This window comes from Mauremys mutica, chromosome 1, assembly GCF_020497125.1.
Source record: "Mauremys mutica isolate MM-2020 ecotype Southern chromosome 1, ASM2049712v1, whole genome shotgun sequence".
Classification (NCBI taxonomy): Eukaryota; Metazoa; Chordata; order Testudines; family Geoemydidae; genus Mauremys; species Mauremys mutica.
The window spans coordinates 197,816,206-197,835,039 of record NC_059072.1 but is presented as its reverse complement, the minus strand read 5'-3'; the positions used below and the strand labels follow the sequence as shown (position 1 = coordinate 197,835,039).

At 39.0% G+C, this 18,834-nt stretch overlaps 1 protein-coding gene across 1 annotated transcript in view; it reads left to right on the top strand.

The window, feature by feature from the left end:
• Positions 1 to 18,834, top strand: part of TIAM1 (TIAM Rac1 associated GEF 1) — a 248,546-nt gene that overhangs the window by 183,166 nt on the left and 46,546 nt on the right. The window contains exons 9-13 of the mRNA XM_045002300.1: positions 154 to 300; positions 2,645 to 2,719; positions 4,923 to 5,093; positions 9,871 to 9,975; positions 14,645 to 14,726. Coding sequence (XP_044858235.1) covers positions 154 to 300; positions 2,645 to 2,719; positions 4,923 to 5,093; positions 9,871 to 9,975; positions 14,645 to 14,726 — 580 coding nt within the window. The remainder of the gene's footprint in view (positions 1 to 153; positions 301 to 2,644; positions 2,720 to 4,922; positions 5,094 to 9,870; positions 9,976 to 14,644; positions 14,727 to 18,834) is intronic.

Genomic DNA, 18,834 nt, shown 5'->3' with positions numbered 1-18,834 from the left:
GCTGATCTGGAGTCATCAGCATTCCTGTTGCGAATACACATTGGTTGCTCCAGTATTTACCATTTTCCCACTGGACTTCACCGTCAAAGCCTGTAAGCAATGGTATACTGGGATGCTGCAGCCTTTAATTGTAACACCTTACGGCACTGGCAGGTGGCAGCTCGCACTGGGGAGGCCGGAGTCAGAAGAAGAACACAGGCCATGTCCAGATCCGCCAGCAAACGGAGAAGCAGGTTTTCTTCTCTTTGGGGACTGGATACTACCTCAAAGAAAAAACAAGGGAGGCCAAGCATTAACCAGGTAGGTAGATAGAACATTAAGCTTCATTGTTATTTTCAAGGCTTATTTTTTTACCATGCAGTGTTGGTTATACAGAGCACTTTTAATGTGCATTGCATACCGAGCCTTAATCTCTCCTGTTTAATCCTTCAGGTTGTGTAGTCATCACACTTAATATTCTCTTCAAAATGAGTCATTGTAATTGCAGATAAGTATATAACAGCTAATGTTTAAATGGTCCTGCGTGAGGTTTGAGGCTCATACCTTTTTTGAGATGAATGGGTTGTGTTCCTATTGATGCTGTCCTTTGTCTGGAGACTGTTTTCTGCAACTTTAGGTTAGTGAGGCAGCAGCAGAACATCTGTTTACAGCTGCATTTTTATAATAGGAAAAAAATAGGAAATTAATTTTTCTTTAAATGAAAGCTTAGAATTTGTAGAATGTTGCAGCCAAGTTTGGAGAGAGCCCCGTAATGGACAACTTTCTGTATTTAGGAGGAACAATCCATGCTGCTTTTGAGCAAAATCTTTCATTTTCATGCTGTCCCTCCCAAAATCTTCCACAGACAAATGTATTTCAGTGGATTAAGCAGGTGTTCCCCTGCCTTACTCTCCAAACATCCCTAATTATAGCTTTCAGATATTGGTAGTTATGCCTCATCTAATTGCAGGAATCACAGGGTTTTCTTTTTCTTCTGTTCTCTTTTTTTGGGAAGTGGGCAGGGCAGGATTTGTTTTGGGTTTTAGGCCTGTGATTTTCTCCTGTCCCTGTTGTTAAGACAGTGATGTGGGGTGGGGGAGTATTTATTGCTGAGGAACATGCCATATAATGTGGTGTTAATGAGACATTAAAAATCCACCTCATGCACATTCTCATCAAATCTTACCTTTATCTATCTCTCTAGTCAGTTCAGCCCAGTGATTACAAAGGGGGCAGAATTTCACTAGAGAACTAGCTGATGCCTGATGAGCATTTTCAGAAGTTACATTTCTATTGTGTGTAACATGCTTGCTTTTAAAAAAATGTCCCCAAACCAAGCAACGTCTCTAGTGCTCAGCAAGGATTCTGTCCAGGACAAGTTTCTGATGTCAGATATTTGTGCCACAGAGTGCCAAATCCCACTCACACTTTTTCCCCCCCAACAGAGGGAGGTGTATTTCTCCCTCCCCCCCGCCCATTCTTCCACAACCCTGAATTGGCTGAGGAATTTTGCTCCAATTAAAAACATTAGATCTGGACAGAGACCAAGCTTTAAAGAAAATTCAGAAAGTGAATGTTTTGGAAGGTTACCAGTATGTCTAACTCTGTGGGGCTTAGGCACCTAAATACCTTTCAGGATCTGGGCCTATATGTTCTCTGTAAATTTAGGCCCCATTCCTGCTGATATTTACTCATATGCTTAATTTTAAGCATGCTAGTCGTCCTATTGACTGTTAAGTTAAGGGTTTGCAAAATGGGAGATTTAGATTGTAAGCTCTGTTGAGCAGTGTCCATATCTCTTTCCCATCCTGCATAGTTCCTGGCCCATCTTAGACACTACATAAATAATAATTAACAACACAATTATAAACAAGTGAATACATGGAGTTATAGAAACTGTTTTCCAGTCTTAACTCTAGCAGGCTCCTTGTAGTGCCTGATGTAATGAAATCAAAGCTGTGTGTCTTCCCTTCACCAAGATGATAAATGCTTAAGCCCTATGCCCAAAGCTGTAGTGGATTGTTAGTTTTGGCAGGTGAACCAGTCTGGATCCATTCCAAGTCGGTTACTGCCTGATCCTGCAAATACTTCTTCTCTACTTGAATTCTTGCTCGTGCACAGTCCCATTGTTTTAGTTTCTCACCTCATGCTGGATCATTAACTGTTACTTCACTGGCAAGAAGTCATGTTGTGCCCAGACTGTTGTGGTTGGATGAGTATTTACAAAATAAACAAATAAGCTTGCTTATAAGAATAATTACACAGCACTCTTCATCTGGAGATCTCAAAGCACTTATTGAAAGTGGGTAAGCATTATCCTCATTTTACAGATGGGGAAACTGAAGCACAGAGAGGATAAAAATTGTCCAGGTTCACACAGCAAGTCACCGACAGGACTGGAAGTAGAGTTCAGGCCTCCAGTCTCCCAGCCTGGTGCCTCATCCACTAGGATATTCCTGCCTTCCTCTGTCTTTTTAGGAATCTGATCTTTTTCTTTTATATTTTTTGTGGTTATCATTGAAATAGATTTTGTCAATTTAACTTACATGCTTGATGTCAGAGATTTTTTTTCTTAAGACCCTGTAATGTGTTCTATTTAGAGCCTGTTTCCAGATTTGAGAGCATTATTGAATTATGTTATAAAATAGCATCTTTTGCTCTGTAGGTCTTTGGTGAAGGAGTTGATTCTGTGAAGAAGTCTTTAGAAGGAATCTTTGATGATACAGTACCAGATGGCAAGGTAAGAAAAACCTGGACTTTACAAAGGAGTTCCAGTAATTTATTTGCCTGCTTGAAAATAAAGTACATTCTTGCAGTGCTAGTAAGATGAGATAGAATCTTGATAGGGAGGCAGATCCTATGACAGCAATTCTGCCTGTAGTAGTTTCTACCAGGCATGGAGGGGCAAGATGCTGAGCCTGCACCCTCTGTACACTAACATCTTGCCATGAATGGGATGGAGTCATTGCAGTCATAGCTACAGGGATCCACTGGACAATCCATTCTGTGGCTGGAGTTGCAGAACGCATAAGGACTGTGAATCTTAGGAAGATTCCTAACCTACTAGTTTTAGCATATAACTAATTATAGTAGGCATTCATATTGTTCATCATAATGTTGTCATTTGCCATGTGCTAAGTTTTTTACTTCAGCAGATGGAGGTGATGATGCAACTGTGTATGTTAATATACAATAAACAATGGTAATGTTAATTGTAATTGGCAAAGGACTTATGTGAACCTACTGCTAACTTAGGATTATTGCAATTGGAAAGTACAGTATTCTCCTGTATGTGCCGCCATAAGGCTTTTAGCTTTCCGAAAACAACCACAATCCCCTTCCCGAGCACCCAGAGGAAAGTCAGCTATAAAACACTATTAAGCTGGTGCTAAGGAGCACATTTTTAACGTAATGAGTAGGGGCTTAGCTGTGTGACTTCATTTGCAGCTAACAGGAATTGTGTAGCTCTGTCACTTGCTCAAAAATGTTCAACTTCAACCTACAGAAGAGAGACAATTCAAAATGAACACTGGGATGTGCTATCCTGTAATACCTAGAAACCTGAGCCCTATCAGCTGTTTTCTTTGTGCTTGGTTAGGTAACTGGGAGATATGATGCATTGGAGCCTTAATTTTTAACATCAGTCCTTTTTTTATATTATGCCCATATACCCATATACCCTAAAACCCATAGGTATAGCTCCATTTAACTCCATAGGCATTTTGCATTGACTTCAGTGGGGTCAGAATTTTACCCACAGTGTTTGTCGTTTAACCTTATTACTTTACACTTGTACTTGTGTGGCATCTTTCATCTGGGGACTTGAAAGCGCTTTACACTCACTGCTGAATGTAACTCACAGTTCCCCCATAGAGTGGATATGTTATCCACATTTTACATATGGAGAAACTGAGGCTACAGCAGAGTTAAATGAGTTGAGCAGTGTCCTGTGGAAAGTCTGTGGTGGAGGCAGGAACAGCACCCAAATTTTCGGATTCTCTAGCCAGTGTATTATCCAGAGATCAGCCTTTCTTGCTTGTTATATTCCATATCTCCTGGTCTATTTGTATCTGTCTGTCCCAAGAAATGGAAACTACGTGGGTATTTTAATTAGTGCTGTGTGATCGCAGATACAATTTAAAAAGAAAGTTTTGGAAGGGATATGAAGCCCTCATGCATCAGGACGGAAGCCAGCCTATAACTACTGGGGATTAGGAGGAAACGTTCCCTGCTGCAGTTTCTTCCTCTGAAGCAGCTAGTGCTGGCCACTGTTGGAGACAGGATACTGGACTAGATGACCACCGGTATAATTCTGTATGGGAATTCCTGTGTTCCTACCACCTACATATTGAACTTGGCTATAGTGAAACTCCATTTATATTGTTATTGTGATGTACAATAAAAGCCCAAAATTCTTCCAGTCCAAATTGCAGTATACAAACTGCAATTCCATTGCTACTTGAGCATCCACTAAGGGCTGGTCTACACTAGAAGAGTTATACTGGTGTAATTATGTTGATCATGGGTGTGGGTTTTTTTTAACCAATATAGGTATACTAATATTAGCCCTAGCACAGGCACAGTTATACCTGTATAAAGGTGCCTTATACCACAATAGCTTATTCTTCTTCCCACACTAGAGTAAGCTATACTGGTATAAGCACATTTATACCAGTAAAATTGTGTCCACATTGTGGGGAGTGAGGAAGTAGGGGGGTGGAATTGCCATTTTAATCTGTATCAGTATAATTAAACCTGCAAAACGTTCTAATAATAGACAGGCTCTTAGTCTAGGTTTGTGAATAAAATGTCTTCCCTCTAACCGTGTTCCCCAGTAGGGTGTATGTATAGTACAGCATACTGGCTTCCTTACACTTGGTATTGAAGAAGAGATGGACGATATTTTACCATCAATGTTTTAATTAATGGATTTTTCTATTCAGAGGGAAAAAGATGTGGCACTGACCAGCACCCATCAGCATAATCCTGATTGTGATATTTGGGTTCATGAGTATTTTACACCATCTTGGTTCTGTCTGCCAAATAACCAGCCTGCTTTGACAGTCATCCATCCAGGTGACACCACAAGAGATGTCTTGGAAATGATTTGTAAGGTAAAGGTGCACTTTTTGAAATGAACATTTCAGTGAAGGTGTTTTTCATTTCCAATGTTTAGGCATTTCATGAACAAATCTGTTATACAGTGTTTAAGAGACCAGTTGGACTTTAGGTGTAAAATCACAATAACACTGAGTTGTTTAGTAAAATTGCATCACATTGAATAGGAAATAAAATCCTTAAAGTTAGTGTTTAGCTTTTTTAAAGAAAAGTCTGTGTTTTTGTTAGTTGTCTTTTTCTCTTAAAATACTACAGTGAATCTATAAACTGCCTTCACGTGACATCCCCACCAAGCCCTTTACAATCCTTTCCCAAGCTGACACACCTGCATGCAATTCACCTCCTCCCCCAACGTCTCTATTCCCTTCCCCTGACAAGCCACCCAAAAGAACTTCCTGCTGCTGAAAACCCGCATGATAGGGGACGCTGCCTTCTTCATTCCCATTACCAACCCCACCTGCTTCCCCGTGACAGAGCTAGCTCCTGCCAAACTCTCATGTTACCCGCCTCCCCTCATACAAGTGTGATGACATCACCCATTTCCCAAATTGCTAAGTAGCTCCCAGTTTTCAGGTGTCATCCGCCTGCCAAATAAGGAGTGTTCTGAGAGCTAAAGCAAGAACTTCAAAAAGAATATGAAGTCACTGGAATAAAAAAAAAAGTTATCTGTATATACCCATGTTGCAGAGTCAGTTTCATTCAGTGTGGGGAAGGGAAGGAGAGAAGGGAATTACATCCATATACTGGAAACACACATTTAATTTTCAAAATAAATCATTCAGATAAAAAATTGGGCAAGCTTGGCTATTAAAAGCTTCCAGTGCTTTAAACTTCCAAATCTCAGGAAATGAAGTTTATAGCTTTGGTGAATCTAACCCATACTCTCAGTGCTAGTGCCCAAATAATGTGTTCTACTAACCAGCTAACTTGCAAACTAAAACTAACTTGCAGAAACTTAAATGCTGTTCTGGGGCTTCTTTTTACTTAAAATATCAAGATCTATTAACAACTTAACTTTGGGGAGTTTTAAAGATACGTTGCGTATGCTTCTAAAGAGCTGGAAGGTGCAAAGAAAGGCATTTGTTTTGGGTAATTATACACTGTACTCAGCTTGCTGCCAGGTGCACTTCTAAAGACTGCTGCAGCTTCTGAAAGCTCCTCATTGTAGTCGGGGAGAGATGCCATTTTTACGAGAGAGACATAATAGGGAAGTTAGTGATACGCTATTAGTAATGATTTATTTTTAGGGCTGATATTTTCCTTCTAGATAAGTGATTCACTCAGTGGGTCAGATCCTCAGCGGGCGTAAATTGGTGGAGCTCCACTGACTTCAGTTTACACCAACTAAGGATCTGGTCCATGTTGCATTTTTGTGGTTTGGGGTTTATTTACAGCTAATATCTGTTTCCTTCCTTTCCATAATAGTTGTCGGTCTGGATATACTGATGGATGCATTCTTTTCTATAACATTTAATAATCAATCTCTTTCTTCTGTCTCTTGCATTCAGCTCTTTCTTTTTCCTTTTACTATCTGATCCACATCATTTCACATCAGTTTGCCATCTGCCATCTGAGAAACAGTCAAGTTCTGGTATAGTAAACATTTCAAGATCTACATTTCATATAAACCTCTTCATGTTGTAGATGTAGTTAAGACTACCCATGTCATTAAACTGATCTTGACTATTCTATCAGATAATTCAAAATGCAGTAGAATATTTGCAGAATAATGCATTCTTCTTGCTAACGCTGCTGTTTTTGTGTAATCGTCGTGTTTTAGGGTTTTAAAAAATATTTTTAGTATTTGGGCTTATTTTTAAAATGGTTTGGTTTTCTCTAAGATTTAACAAGTAATGTCATTTGGAAGCCAAGAAAAAAAACATCAGTTTGTGTGTGTGTGTGTTTAAGTATTTCATACTATCACGTATCTATGTAAATGTATATATAAGTATAGATAGATATTTGTATAGTGACTGTATGTTTCCAAAAGGTGCGGACTTATATCTCCTGAACTGAAGGAAGTGCGATTCTATAAGCCCAATGTATCTGCCAAGGCTAATACATTTTCTAAGAAATGCCATCTGGATCAAAATATATGATCAAAATTATCAATTGACCCTTCTATTTCTTCTGCAAATTATCAAAATCAGGGATCTCTCAGAGATTCATGGAAACAAATAAGCACCACTAAGGAATGGAATATAAACATGGTGTAGAAATTTCTGGATTTGAAAGACCATCTACTGAAGTTGACCAACAATTTTGTCCTGTTTTCTGTCCTCAAAATCAATTAGGAGGAGAAATCTAAATTGACACTGCTCCAAGACAATATTCCGCTAGTGGATTTTTTTCATGGTTTCAATACTGCATTCAAAATCTCTCCATTTGCCTCAGTCCTAATCTTTGAGATGGTGAGCAAAAAGGTTATGATTCTAATCAAACATCTCCAAAATCACCTGCAAGAAGATAGATACACTTACAATTTTCTTTGGGCCTGATTAGGAACCCACTGAAATAAGTAGAAAGGCTTTCATTGACTTCAGTGAGCTATAGATCAGGCTGTCCATGGGGAAAGTTGCTGTGGTAAGATGATAGCAGCCCTACGGATTAACATATACACTCAGTGATTTCTATAGGATTTCTGAATAGTGTTCAGGAAAATTGAAACATCTTTATAAGGATATTTCTTGGAATAGGAAGAAATCTAGTATTGCTGTTTGGAAGCTACAAACACACAGAAGCGTGGGCAGTATATGTCTCTTTGGATCCTAGACTCTATTAGATTCCATTTAACGTCAGGCTAAATCTTGTTGGCATGTCATTCTGTTAATAACTGCCAGGCAGACATCTCTGATGTTGAATGAGCTGCAGAATGTACACAAGGCACAAGAGATTGCGGAATGACAGAGATGGCTACTGGGTCATCTATTCCATTTCTCTGTCAGTACATGATTTTTTACCGATAGTATACTTTTGTGCTGCTTTGTCCAGTTTTGTTTTAAATGTCTTTTACACAATGGGGCATCCATACGTTCCATATCCAGTCTCTCATTGAGATTTATCAGAGAGCTCCCTGATTGTAAATCTAAATTTTCAGATCACTCTCAGAATACAAGGCAGGTGTATAAATGTATTGTGATTGGATTCGAGGTCCAGACACTGTTTAATGTGGCAGGTTTCTCATCATTGACTCCTCTGATAACTGGTGAGAGTAGATTAATCTGACCAGAAACTGATGTCTGGCTGATTTATTATTCTGCACAATTAAAACAGCCATTCTTCTCTTTTGTGTGTGTGTGAAAGAGGTAGTATAAATAGGCTGCAAATAAAATGGCAAACTGATAAACGCTGATCTCACAAAAGTTTCGGTAGAATGAGGATGTCTTATTTCGCAATTTTTATTTTGTGGTATATTTTATTTCTGATGTACTGTCTAAATTACAATGGTTGTCCAATTTGATACTCAGTTTTATGTAGTGATAATTTCATCTGTTTAAATTAGACAGATTTAGATGTAAAGTCAACAATAGATCTGATTTAATTAGTTGTGAATAATATTTGTTTCAAGTGGGGTCCTTTTTCAGTGTGTGACTCTTTCCTGGTTCTAGATATCCACTGCAGAGTTCATAAATGAAAAAAACCCATAGGCTGATATTTAAATTGTTCACAGTAGCTATTTGCTGTGCATTATTCATTATGTATGATGTGTGGTTCTTCACCTAAGTCCTAGGGTGTTGCTTCTGCTTCGTGATTGGATAGCTGAAATTTTTACACCACTAGAATAACAAATAGCAAATTATTCAATTCCTGTACAAACTTTCAGATCAATTGTACTAATATCCGGGAAACTTTTGGGATTTGTGACTATTTTCTGAATACAAACAGTGAATAATAGGACTCCACAAATAACAGTGAGGGATGTACTTTGTGAATCACATCGGGTGCTAGTCAACAACTTATTAACTTTGCAAAGTAACTTTTGAATACATCCTTTGTGTTTGTCATTGCCCTAATGCATTTCGATTACACACTGAGTTAACCTCAGTTTGATTTAAGCTTATTAACTGTGCAGAGGAAAGGTCATTACCATCTCCCAGGTTAAATGCCATATTCGCGGCTAACCATAATGTCTTTAAAGTGACATAGGGTGTTTCCACTGGGAAGTAATCCAGTGTGCATCCCTAGAGTCATCCTCATGCTTTTTTAAGCTAGCATACTATGCGCTGTGTACAGTCTAAAGCACTGAGGTGGATATTTTATGCATAATCTTGCTTGCAGACTTATCACAGAATGCCTCAATGTTAAACTATGAAAAGGTTCAGAAAGAAACTACTTTCATGTTGTATCTTTCTCTTTGTTAGCCAGAATATATTTTCTTCTTTGTCTTTTTTTAAATGTACTTGCATACAGGAAGTATGGTCTAATTCCTTTGCATTAATACCGTGCTCAACATCTCTATAATAGTATGGAGTGGGTGAGGATAGAATTGCCAAATAAGCAAAATTGAAGGTGGTACTTAGAGTAATAGCATTACTTATGAAATACCAATAAGCAGTTAGGTGAACATTTCTAATTTGGAAGGGGAGGAGAAAGAAACTTTCAGACTCTATTTAGGTTACAAAATTTTCACACCTCTTATGAAACATAAAGAACTTTTTTTTTCCCATGGTGTCATCATCTATTTTCTCCTTAAACCTATGTGGTTTTGTTTTATTGTATATAACTGTAGTCATTGTCTTTTCTCTCTTAAAGTGTCTCTTCTATTTGTTGCAGACATATCAGCTGGATCATTCCGCTCACTTTCTGCGTCTTAAGTTCCTGATAGAAAACCAGATGCAATTTTATGTACCAAAGCCAGAAGAGGACATCTATGAATTGGTAATACTAATTGCTGAACAGTGTTAAATGACACTTTAGTTTAGCTATTCACTTGCATTAATCAAGGCAATTTTAAATCCAGATGCAATTATCTAATATTTGTAGTACATGGAGTTAGGCTTTTTGATTTTGTAGACCAAAAGTCACCTTGTAGCTATAGTGCCTTGCAGTCCATAGCAAACAGCCACACCATATAAATGACCTTATTTGCATCCTATAAAATAATCTCAACAAGTATTTCTTCTTGTTGACGGAGTGGATTTGTACTCACTGTGTGTGTAATAAAATCACCGTCACTGGTGACAACCACTATATTTAATGCTGAATTTGAACTTCCACTCTAATGCCCCTTTTTTCTAACGTTCCTAATTTTCAGTTTGCTCAAAGAAATCTCTTTTGTGTCAAAACATTCCATACTTAGACACTGCTCAAAGATGATTTTTTTCCCCTTGTTGGGCGGGGGTGGAGATTGAGGTAAAAAGGCTCTGGAGTAACTCAAATGGTATCAAATTGCTTTCCTCCTATGTTTCAAATGGAATATTTGAATTTGTATATCTCAAAAACTGCTGAAGTAAAAAAATCAGTTAAAAACCCCTCAAACATCTGTCAGTTCAGGATGCCTCTGTTAATGGTACCTGATTTAAGGATGTGTTAGGATGGAACAACACCCTTAACCTCCACCACCATTATCACCCTTAAAACAAAATAGAGAAATTAAATGAGGGGGAAATAGCATTAATGGCACGTTAGAACTGAGAAATGAAACACTCAGAAGTCAGGAAACTCAAATGTTAAGGAGCCAGATCCTGGCCTTCACTGCTTAGAGGGATCAGAACAGCCTTCTGGGAAATTCCCCCAGCACCAGGGTACCATAGGGCTGATGTAGCCATCCAAGATTCTATGAAAAATAAAGCCCTGATCCTGCAGTACTTATGCATAGTGCTTAACTTTAAAATCTTAATTTGAAATCAGTGGGACTATTCACATGCTTAAAGTTCACAATGCACGTAAGTGTCTGAAGGACCAGGACCTAACCTATTAGCAGAAGGACAGCAGTGCATGTGTCGTATTGTACATGTGTGTGCTTACTACAAAATCTTTGTGATTATTTTGATTTAGGTGTTTCTTGAAGAGATCCTCTTGCAATTAACTTATAATAAAATTGACTAAAGCCTTCAGTTTTGTAGTCTCTCAAATAGCTATTTACAGGGTTATGTAATATTAATGTTGCCTAACTCTACTTTCCTTCTCAGCTCCTTCAACAGCTTTTAAAATGTATTCCTTTAGAAAAAGTTTAATAGAATTTCTGAGGCAGCTAAGATGTTTTCTTTTCTTTCTTCATAAACCAGGTGATTTTTCAATCAAAATTAGAGATTTGAAATCTATATTTTCAAAAACATAATTTTATAATGTAAATGAAGTAATTATATTCAAACATGGAGGCTTCATTTGTTATCAGCTAAAACTTGTAACTCTGAGGGGTTTTTTTAGTGTTAGCTGCGCTACAAGGTAGTTGCTTTTTATTTTTTATTTGTTTTTAGTGCTTTTTAGAGCAAATAAGCATGTCAGGTTTCTTTTGGCTGAAACCTGATATGCTAAACTGCTTTCCTTTCCATCTGATTTAGGTGTTACTGTTCTGTAAAGTAATGCATGGCTTTAATTGGGAAACAAGGGACTGCGTAGTAAAGGCCTGAGCGCTTTGGGTTGGAGCGAGGGAGAAGGCATCAGGAGTTACAGGAAGGGGCGGGGGCGGGGGGATCAAAGCTTTAGAGGAAAATGACATCTGTGCAAGGACATGAAAGGCTTGAGAAGAGTTAAAAAACTACTGGAGATAGCAATGCCTTGATCTTTTGAAAACACTGGGAGCTGAGAGAGAATCTGACTGGAACGAAGAGGAAACACTGCCACCTAGAGTTGGAGATTGGGCTTGCCAGATAATGAAATGGTGCCATGCTGTTGTTCATGGTATTATAAGAGTATAACAAATTTTGTAAGAGGCTCTTGAACTGACTGCAGTATAAAAGTGTAGATTATTAAATCTCATCTTTAAGATGCCCCTCTGCTTGTGCTCATCCATTGAAGCATGACAACTCTGGGCTCTTATTTAGTCCGTGAGAGGACACTACAGCGGGATAAAAGACCTACGGCTCGGCCATGGCCGGCCTAAGTCAGCTGACTCAGGTTCACTGGGCTCGGACTGCAGGGCTAAAAATTGCTGTGTAGAGGTTTGGGTTTGGGCTGGAGCCTGAGTTGTGGGACCCTGCGAGGGTCTGAATGTCTACCCCACAGTTTTTCACCCTGAGCCCCATGAGCCCATAGTGAGCCCCACCTCCTCTCCATGGGCCAGATCCTCAGTGTGTGTAATTCATCGGCGCTGAATTGAAGTTAATGGAGCTATGATATTTTACATCAGCTGAGGGCCTGGTTCCATGTCTTTGGAAACCCCTTGCTGAGAAAGTTGTTATGGAGCAGTACTCTGTAGTCTGCCGACAGTGTAGTGTTCACATGAGTATTTTCTGTGCAGCCTTCCCTACCCCCACATAGACATGCCAGTCACACTTTGTTTCTGGCCTTTTATGCTGCTCAGGACTTCCTCTTTGGTTTAGATGGCACAACTCATATTGAGGAAGGGGACTAGAAATACTTTATGTTGTGAAAATATCCCAGTTAAGGAATCTGTAGTAAACTTGTTTCTAGGGTGGCATCATTTCAATGAAGGTTATTTACATAATGATTTAAATAACTTTTTAAAAAACCTTTGATTTAAATCAGGTTGAGACTTTTTGTAAAACTAATTTGAATTTTTCTACTATTGCATCTTTAGATGATGATGAACAAGATTGTAAATGCTGCTGCTTCTTTTTTTAAACAAACAAACAAACAAACACCACTCCTAGCAGGGTCCCTTATGTGAATTTTTAAAAAACTGCCATAGGCAAAAATCAAAATATTGAAAATTAAGGCTCAGATCCTGCAAGTATTTAACCAGATATACATAGCTATAGTTAAGTTCAGCATGTGATTCTATCATATGATTCTATGTCATCTGAGGGTGGGATGTCTTGAAAGAGAGAAAGGATGTTCCAGTGGTTAGGTCTAGGCTGTGGAGGACCCGGGTGCAATTCCTGACTCAGCCACAGACAGCCTGAGTTACCTTGGCTAAGTCACTTAGGCCTGGTCTATACTGGGTGGGGGGAATCAATCTAAGAGATGCAACTTCAGCTACGAGAATAGCGTAGCTGAAGTCGACGTATCTTAGATAAAATTAAAATTACTTACATCGCATCCTCGCAGCGCTGGATCGGCAGCCGCAGCTCCCCCGTTGACTTTGCTTCTGCCTCTCGCACTGCTGGAGTTCAGCTGTCGACGGGAGAGTGGTCGGGGATCGATTTATCGTGTCTACACTACACGCGATAAATCGATCCCCGATAGATAGATCGCTACCCGCTGCTCCTGCAGGTAGTGTAGACATACCCTTATAGGGCTAGATTTACAAAGGTTTTTAGGCACCTAGTGGGATTGTCAAAAGCTGATTTCAATGGCAGTGAGCTGCCTACTTGCTTTTGAAAATCCCATTAGGCACCAAGCTGCATTTTGAGATATTCAAATTCCTTTGTAAATCTGGCCCTTAGCCTCTCTGTGCCTCAGTTCCCCATCTGTAAAATTGGAATAATAGCACTGCCCTGCCTCACAGGGGTGTTGTCTAGATAAATACATTAAAGACCATGAGGTGCTCAGACCCTACGGTAATGGGGTGTGGGGGATATAAGTGACATAGACAGACAGAAAGAAAGAAAGAAAGACAGAAAAGCATCTGACTGATTTAAAAGCACAAGTCCCACTGAGTTCAAGTTGCAATCCCTAGTAGGTGGAGTATAGCCTGGTTGAAGCCATTTCAGTTTTATTTTCTTGTGGAAATTTGATACACCAGAAGGTGATGTTCCTTGCACATATAATCATTTTTGTGTTTTGAGTTTATGGTGTTCCCCCAGTAAGGATGTTGTTAATAATAATACCTAACTAGTTTTAAGATAGAGCTTGATAAATTTATAAATGGGATGATATGATGGGGTTGCCTGTGATAGGAGAAGACTGGACTTGCTGACCTAGATGAGCATTTCAAGTGTGAAACTTGGTAGTAGAGAAATCTGTCAGATGTGACATTCTACTAGCAATTAGGAAATAAATAAAATAAAATAAATCCACTCCAGCAATTTCAGGCTATAAAATGGGGAAGAAGTAAAGAACGGGCACCATGTAAATAAAAAATAGTTTCAATACAAATAATTATTTAAATCTATTTTTAAATCGGTATTCTTACACACCCTGAATTTCCCCAGACTATTAAATAGAAATACCTGGGGGCCAAACCCTGGATTCCTTGTGCACTCAGAACTTTATTGGTGGATGGACATTGGCATATAACCACTTGCATGCAGGCAGTGCTAGAAATATCACATTCCTCTCTTTTAATCACAATCCAGTGTTTCTAAAAATAAAGCACAGTGGCTCCAGCAATACATTTTACAGGTGTAGGGAAGGCTGCAGTAAATAAATGACCTGGTTCCCCTTCTGCCCCTTTAATTAAAAAGAAAGATATGCTCAGAATGGTGACAAACAGTATAACCTTTTGTGATAATGGATTTTTTAAAATATTTTGTCTGTCCAGTTATACAAAGAAATTGAAATCTGTCAAAAAATTACACAGCACATTCAGATTGAGAAGTCCGATACGGCCTCTGATTTTTATGGTAAGTTTTCTTCCTGTTTGTTTTTGTTTTTCCTATCAAATCCTGGTGCAAACACACTCTTATTTACAATTCATTAAAATACCTTTAAGGGACTGTTGAGCAAAATAAAAAAAGCACCTCTGACTCCTGTGTCATCCAGAGAAAGAGAAGCCATGAAAAGCTGGATTGAAGCTGGATGGATTTCTTTCTTTTTTTTTTTTTTTAAACAAACTGAATGCAGAGTCCACTTTGGCACATGAACTGTAGCATGTGCAGATCACTCATGAAAGTTATAATTTGAGAAAAGGCAAATGTTTTCTTGTTTATGTAGCTTCTCAGAACATACTGTGCAAAATCCTTGCAATTAAGAATGTGGCACAGAGTTATGGAGCCACGGAGTGCTTTTGTCACCTGGAATGGTGAAAAACAGAACCTTGTAGAGCAGAACTCCCCTCTCCCAATAGCCACGTGTTATGTTAATGTTTGTATTATAAGATAAATTGTGGCTTTGCAGTAAGTCTCAAGTGACAGTGTGTTGTTGCACTGCTGCAGGAGCAGATGGGGGAGCAGATTGTGACTCTGGGCTTGCCTATTGAGGGTGGTAGTACACTCCGGTGGGGTGCACATTCCAGTGCACACCAATGTGTTGCAAACTATCTGGCCCATGTGAACCTTGCTGGTGTGCACTAAAAGTTCCCTAGTGTGCATTAACATTAATGTAAAGCCCAGAGTCACAGCCTACCTCCTGGTTATCCTGCTGCTCCAAGTAGAAAGTATCCAGCACCATCTCTATGCATGATGTATCACATGTCCCCCCGTGCATTGGGACCAAGGAGAATGGACCCTTGGCCCCCCCATTTCTGGCTTCCTCCAGTCTCTTCCTTGCCCGTGTGTGGGGGTTATATAGTGGCCCTTCAGAGGATGCTCTCCCCTATATGCTGCTACCCACAGCATGGGTAATCATCTAGGGAAGTAAGGAAGCCCCTTTACTTCCCTGCCTAAGCACCCGAGACAGGTCACAATCTTGTCCCGCATAGGCGGGCTTTGGGTACACGAGTTTGGCATCCAGTGAAGTCTATAGAAGCTCAGTGCATCTCTGAAGCTGGAATATGCCCCATAATATTAACACATTTATAAAGAGGGGGGAAATACTCTGTATATCATTTTAGCAAAATCTCTGTTGTCTTATCTGTTTTTTTAACTTTTTAGTATTCAAAATTACAAGCCTTTAGATTGGCAAGATTGCCCTTTGGTCAGGCAATTACAGTATTTTTACATTTCTTTTGCAGTCTACCCCCGGGCAGCCGATCCGCATCTTTTAATGTTTATCCAAATATTCTGTTTTAATGAATAGAATAATTTTGAATCCCAAAACTGATTATTATACAGCTGTAGGCCATTTTGAATGTTGAGCTCTGGTGCAAAGCCACAATACTGGCTTCTATTTGAAAACTAAAGATTTAAGACATACATATTAACTAGCACAATTATGACCCCAGGTTCAATAATTATGTTGTGCCTGGGAAGATTTTAATAGTTAAGGGCTTGTCTTTATTCCCTTTTGGGTTTATTTAGGGGCAGGAACATAAAAAAGGGGAAAACAATGAAAACAAACTATTGTAAAATAAAATGATCAGTTAAGCTGTTTGAGGCAGGAAATGTGTCTTACGGGTGGGCCTGATCCTGCAGACAATTAATACCCATCATAATGCTTACTGCACTCATTGAAAGAAATAGCAAAACTCCTTTTGACTTTAATGGGAGCAGGATCGGGCTCTGAATAAGGCATGGGTCCTGTGAAGATAATATTAAGTGATGTTGTAATATTAAGCCTATATTGAAATGCATGAATATGAGAGGCAAAAGTTAAGGCTGCAAGTGCATTTGAATTTTTAATGCTTGACTTTGCCTTTATATAGATTAACATAACCTTTGCAATTTTAACACAGTGCTGACTTTTACAGTCCTACCAATATCATGTGCTTAAGTTTATATACAATGAGTAGTCCTACTGACCTCTCAATACGAAAAAAACCCAAAAAAACTAAGCATGTGTGTAAGCCTTTATAGCATTGGGACCCTAAACTTTGCTGTCTTAACAGAGATTTCTTTTTTAATTTCCTAGTTTTTTAAAAGCCATAATAATTAAATCCATAGTGTGGCAACACTGTAGCCCCAAATCAGGAAAGCATTTAAGCCCCTGTATAAGTGCTTCCATGAATAGGGATGCTTTGCTGAATTGGCGCCTATGTTAATTGGATATCAATAGAATTCACCTATGCAGGATCTTAAACTATTGTATTGAATGAGGCAGTGGTCCTACCACCTTCAGTTGCTCCGTAAAAGACTGCTTCCTAATTATCATGTGCTTTCACTACTGTGCTTCATTCAGTCCAAAGCAAACTTACTGCACATTTTTAAGATTTTAACACTATGTACCAAAATTCCATGTGCCTTGTGCAGCCTGCTTGAGAAACTGTTATTTAAAGAAGTGTTGTCATTACTGAAATTGTAGGCAACATTAACTGTTGCTATTGCTAGAATTCCAGCTATAATCATCATAATAATTCTTGTACACTTTTAATCTTCTTATAAACTGTTAATTAATTCTGACAGTGCCTTTGTAAGATAGGGAAATGTTACTATCTTCATGGAACAGCTAGAGAATCAAAGGCAGAGAGGTTAAATGAGTCGCTAAGGTAAAGCGACTCAAGGCAGACAAACCCAGCTCCCCAAGCAAAATGGTTGAGAGAAACTCTACTAAGGCCTGGTTTACACTACACAGGTCAGTGTAAGCTGCCTTGCATCGACCTAGCTGTGGAAGTGTCTTCACTTAAATTTGGCTCCCGCCAACGCCTCTCTATGCTGATTTAGTAACACCACCTCCCTGAGCAGCGTAGAGTTACAGTCAATGTAATTAAGTTGACACAGTGTCAGTGTAGACACTGCATTGCTTACTTTGATTATTACTGGCTTTCAGAAGCCATTCCACACTGACAATACGGTCGATACAAGTGCTCCTGGTAAGGATGTGCACCACCGACACAAGGAGCCAAGCATGCACACACACAAGCGATTTAATAACTGCGGTGGCTGTATGCGACGTAAGTTAGGTCGACATAATTTTGTAGTGTAGAGATGGCCTACAGTAAACTCTGAGAGTTTCCAGCTGAACTTGTCCACTTTCACCGGGTTCTCTCTGGAAGCGGACACTATAGCTCATAAACAGCTCGCAAGTATCTCATCAATGTCTTGGTCCCATTACATCTTTCAAGAGCCATGTAACAGGCAGTGTTAGCTGATCTACACTTGAGTTAATGCCTCTGGAGTTGGTCTAGCTTGAGCACATATTGCAAAATAACACTTGAGCTGCACAGAGTGATTGGACTAGCAGCTGGTGTGTTCTGCTAACTTGTGCTGTTGCTTCGGTGGGTCAGTTCACTCAAGTTAAATGCACTGCTACACTTGAGTTAAGGGGTTTTGTAACTGGATGGGACTTGAATTAACTCTGCAGTGAGGACAAGCCCATAGTTACCATTTCTCTTTTCCTGGCTGTTCAGTTTATTCAGAATTTCTCTCCCCACTAACCTTGGTGAATGAAGTGAGCTTGACAGATTCCATTTATATTCCAAGTTGAGGAGCCCAGCTTCTGGTCTCCAAATTGGCTGTTAAGTGATAAATGACCATATGCCACAGGTCTGTGGGCTGGCCCCTGTTTTTTTAATGATGAATGAAAGAATAACTTGCCATCCATAAACATCAACTTGAAGGGAGTCTTAGAGTCAGAATAGGCTCCCAGTACATCTGCTTCCTCTTGACTTATGGCTGATTGCATGTCAAACAAGCATCTCTCCCTAGAGATTCATAAAAGTTTTCTTTGAAAAAAAGAATAATACACATCTAGGGTGTCATGAAGTTTCAGAAAAGCAAATATCCTTTTTTAGGTAAGTCTCAATAATAAATAAATAAAACAAATTTAATAAAATATATTTTATTTTATACACACATTAGAGCTGACATTATATTAAATCCAAGTAATGGATAAAGAAAATCACCAATATCAAATATAGTTGTGCCATTTGCACTCTTAAAATTAAGTATATGTCAGTATTTCCATTATAAATCTTTG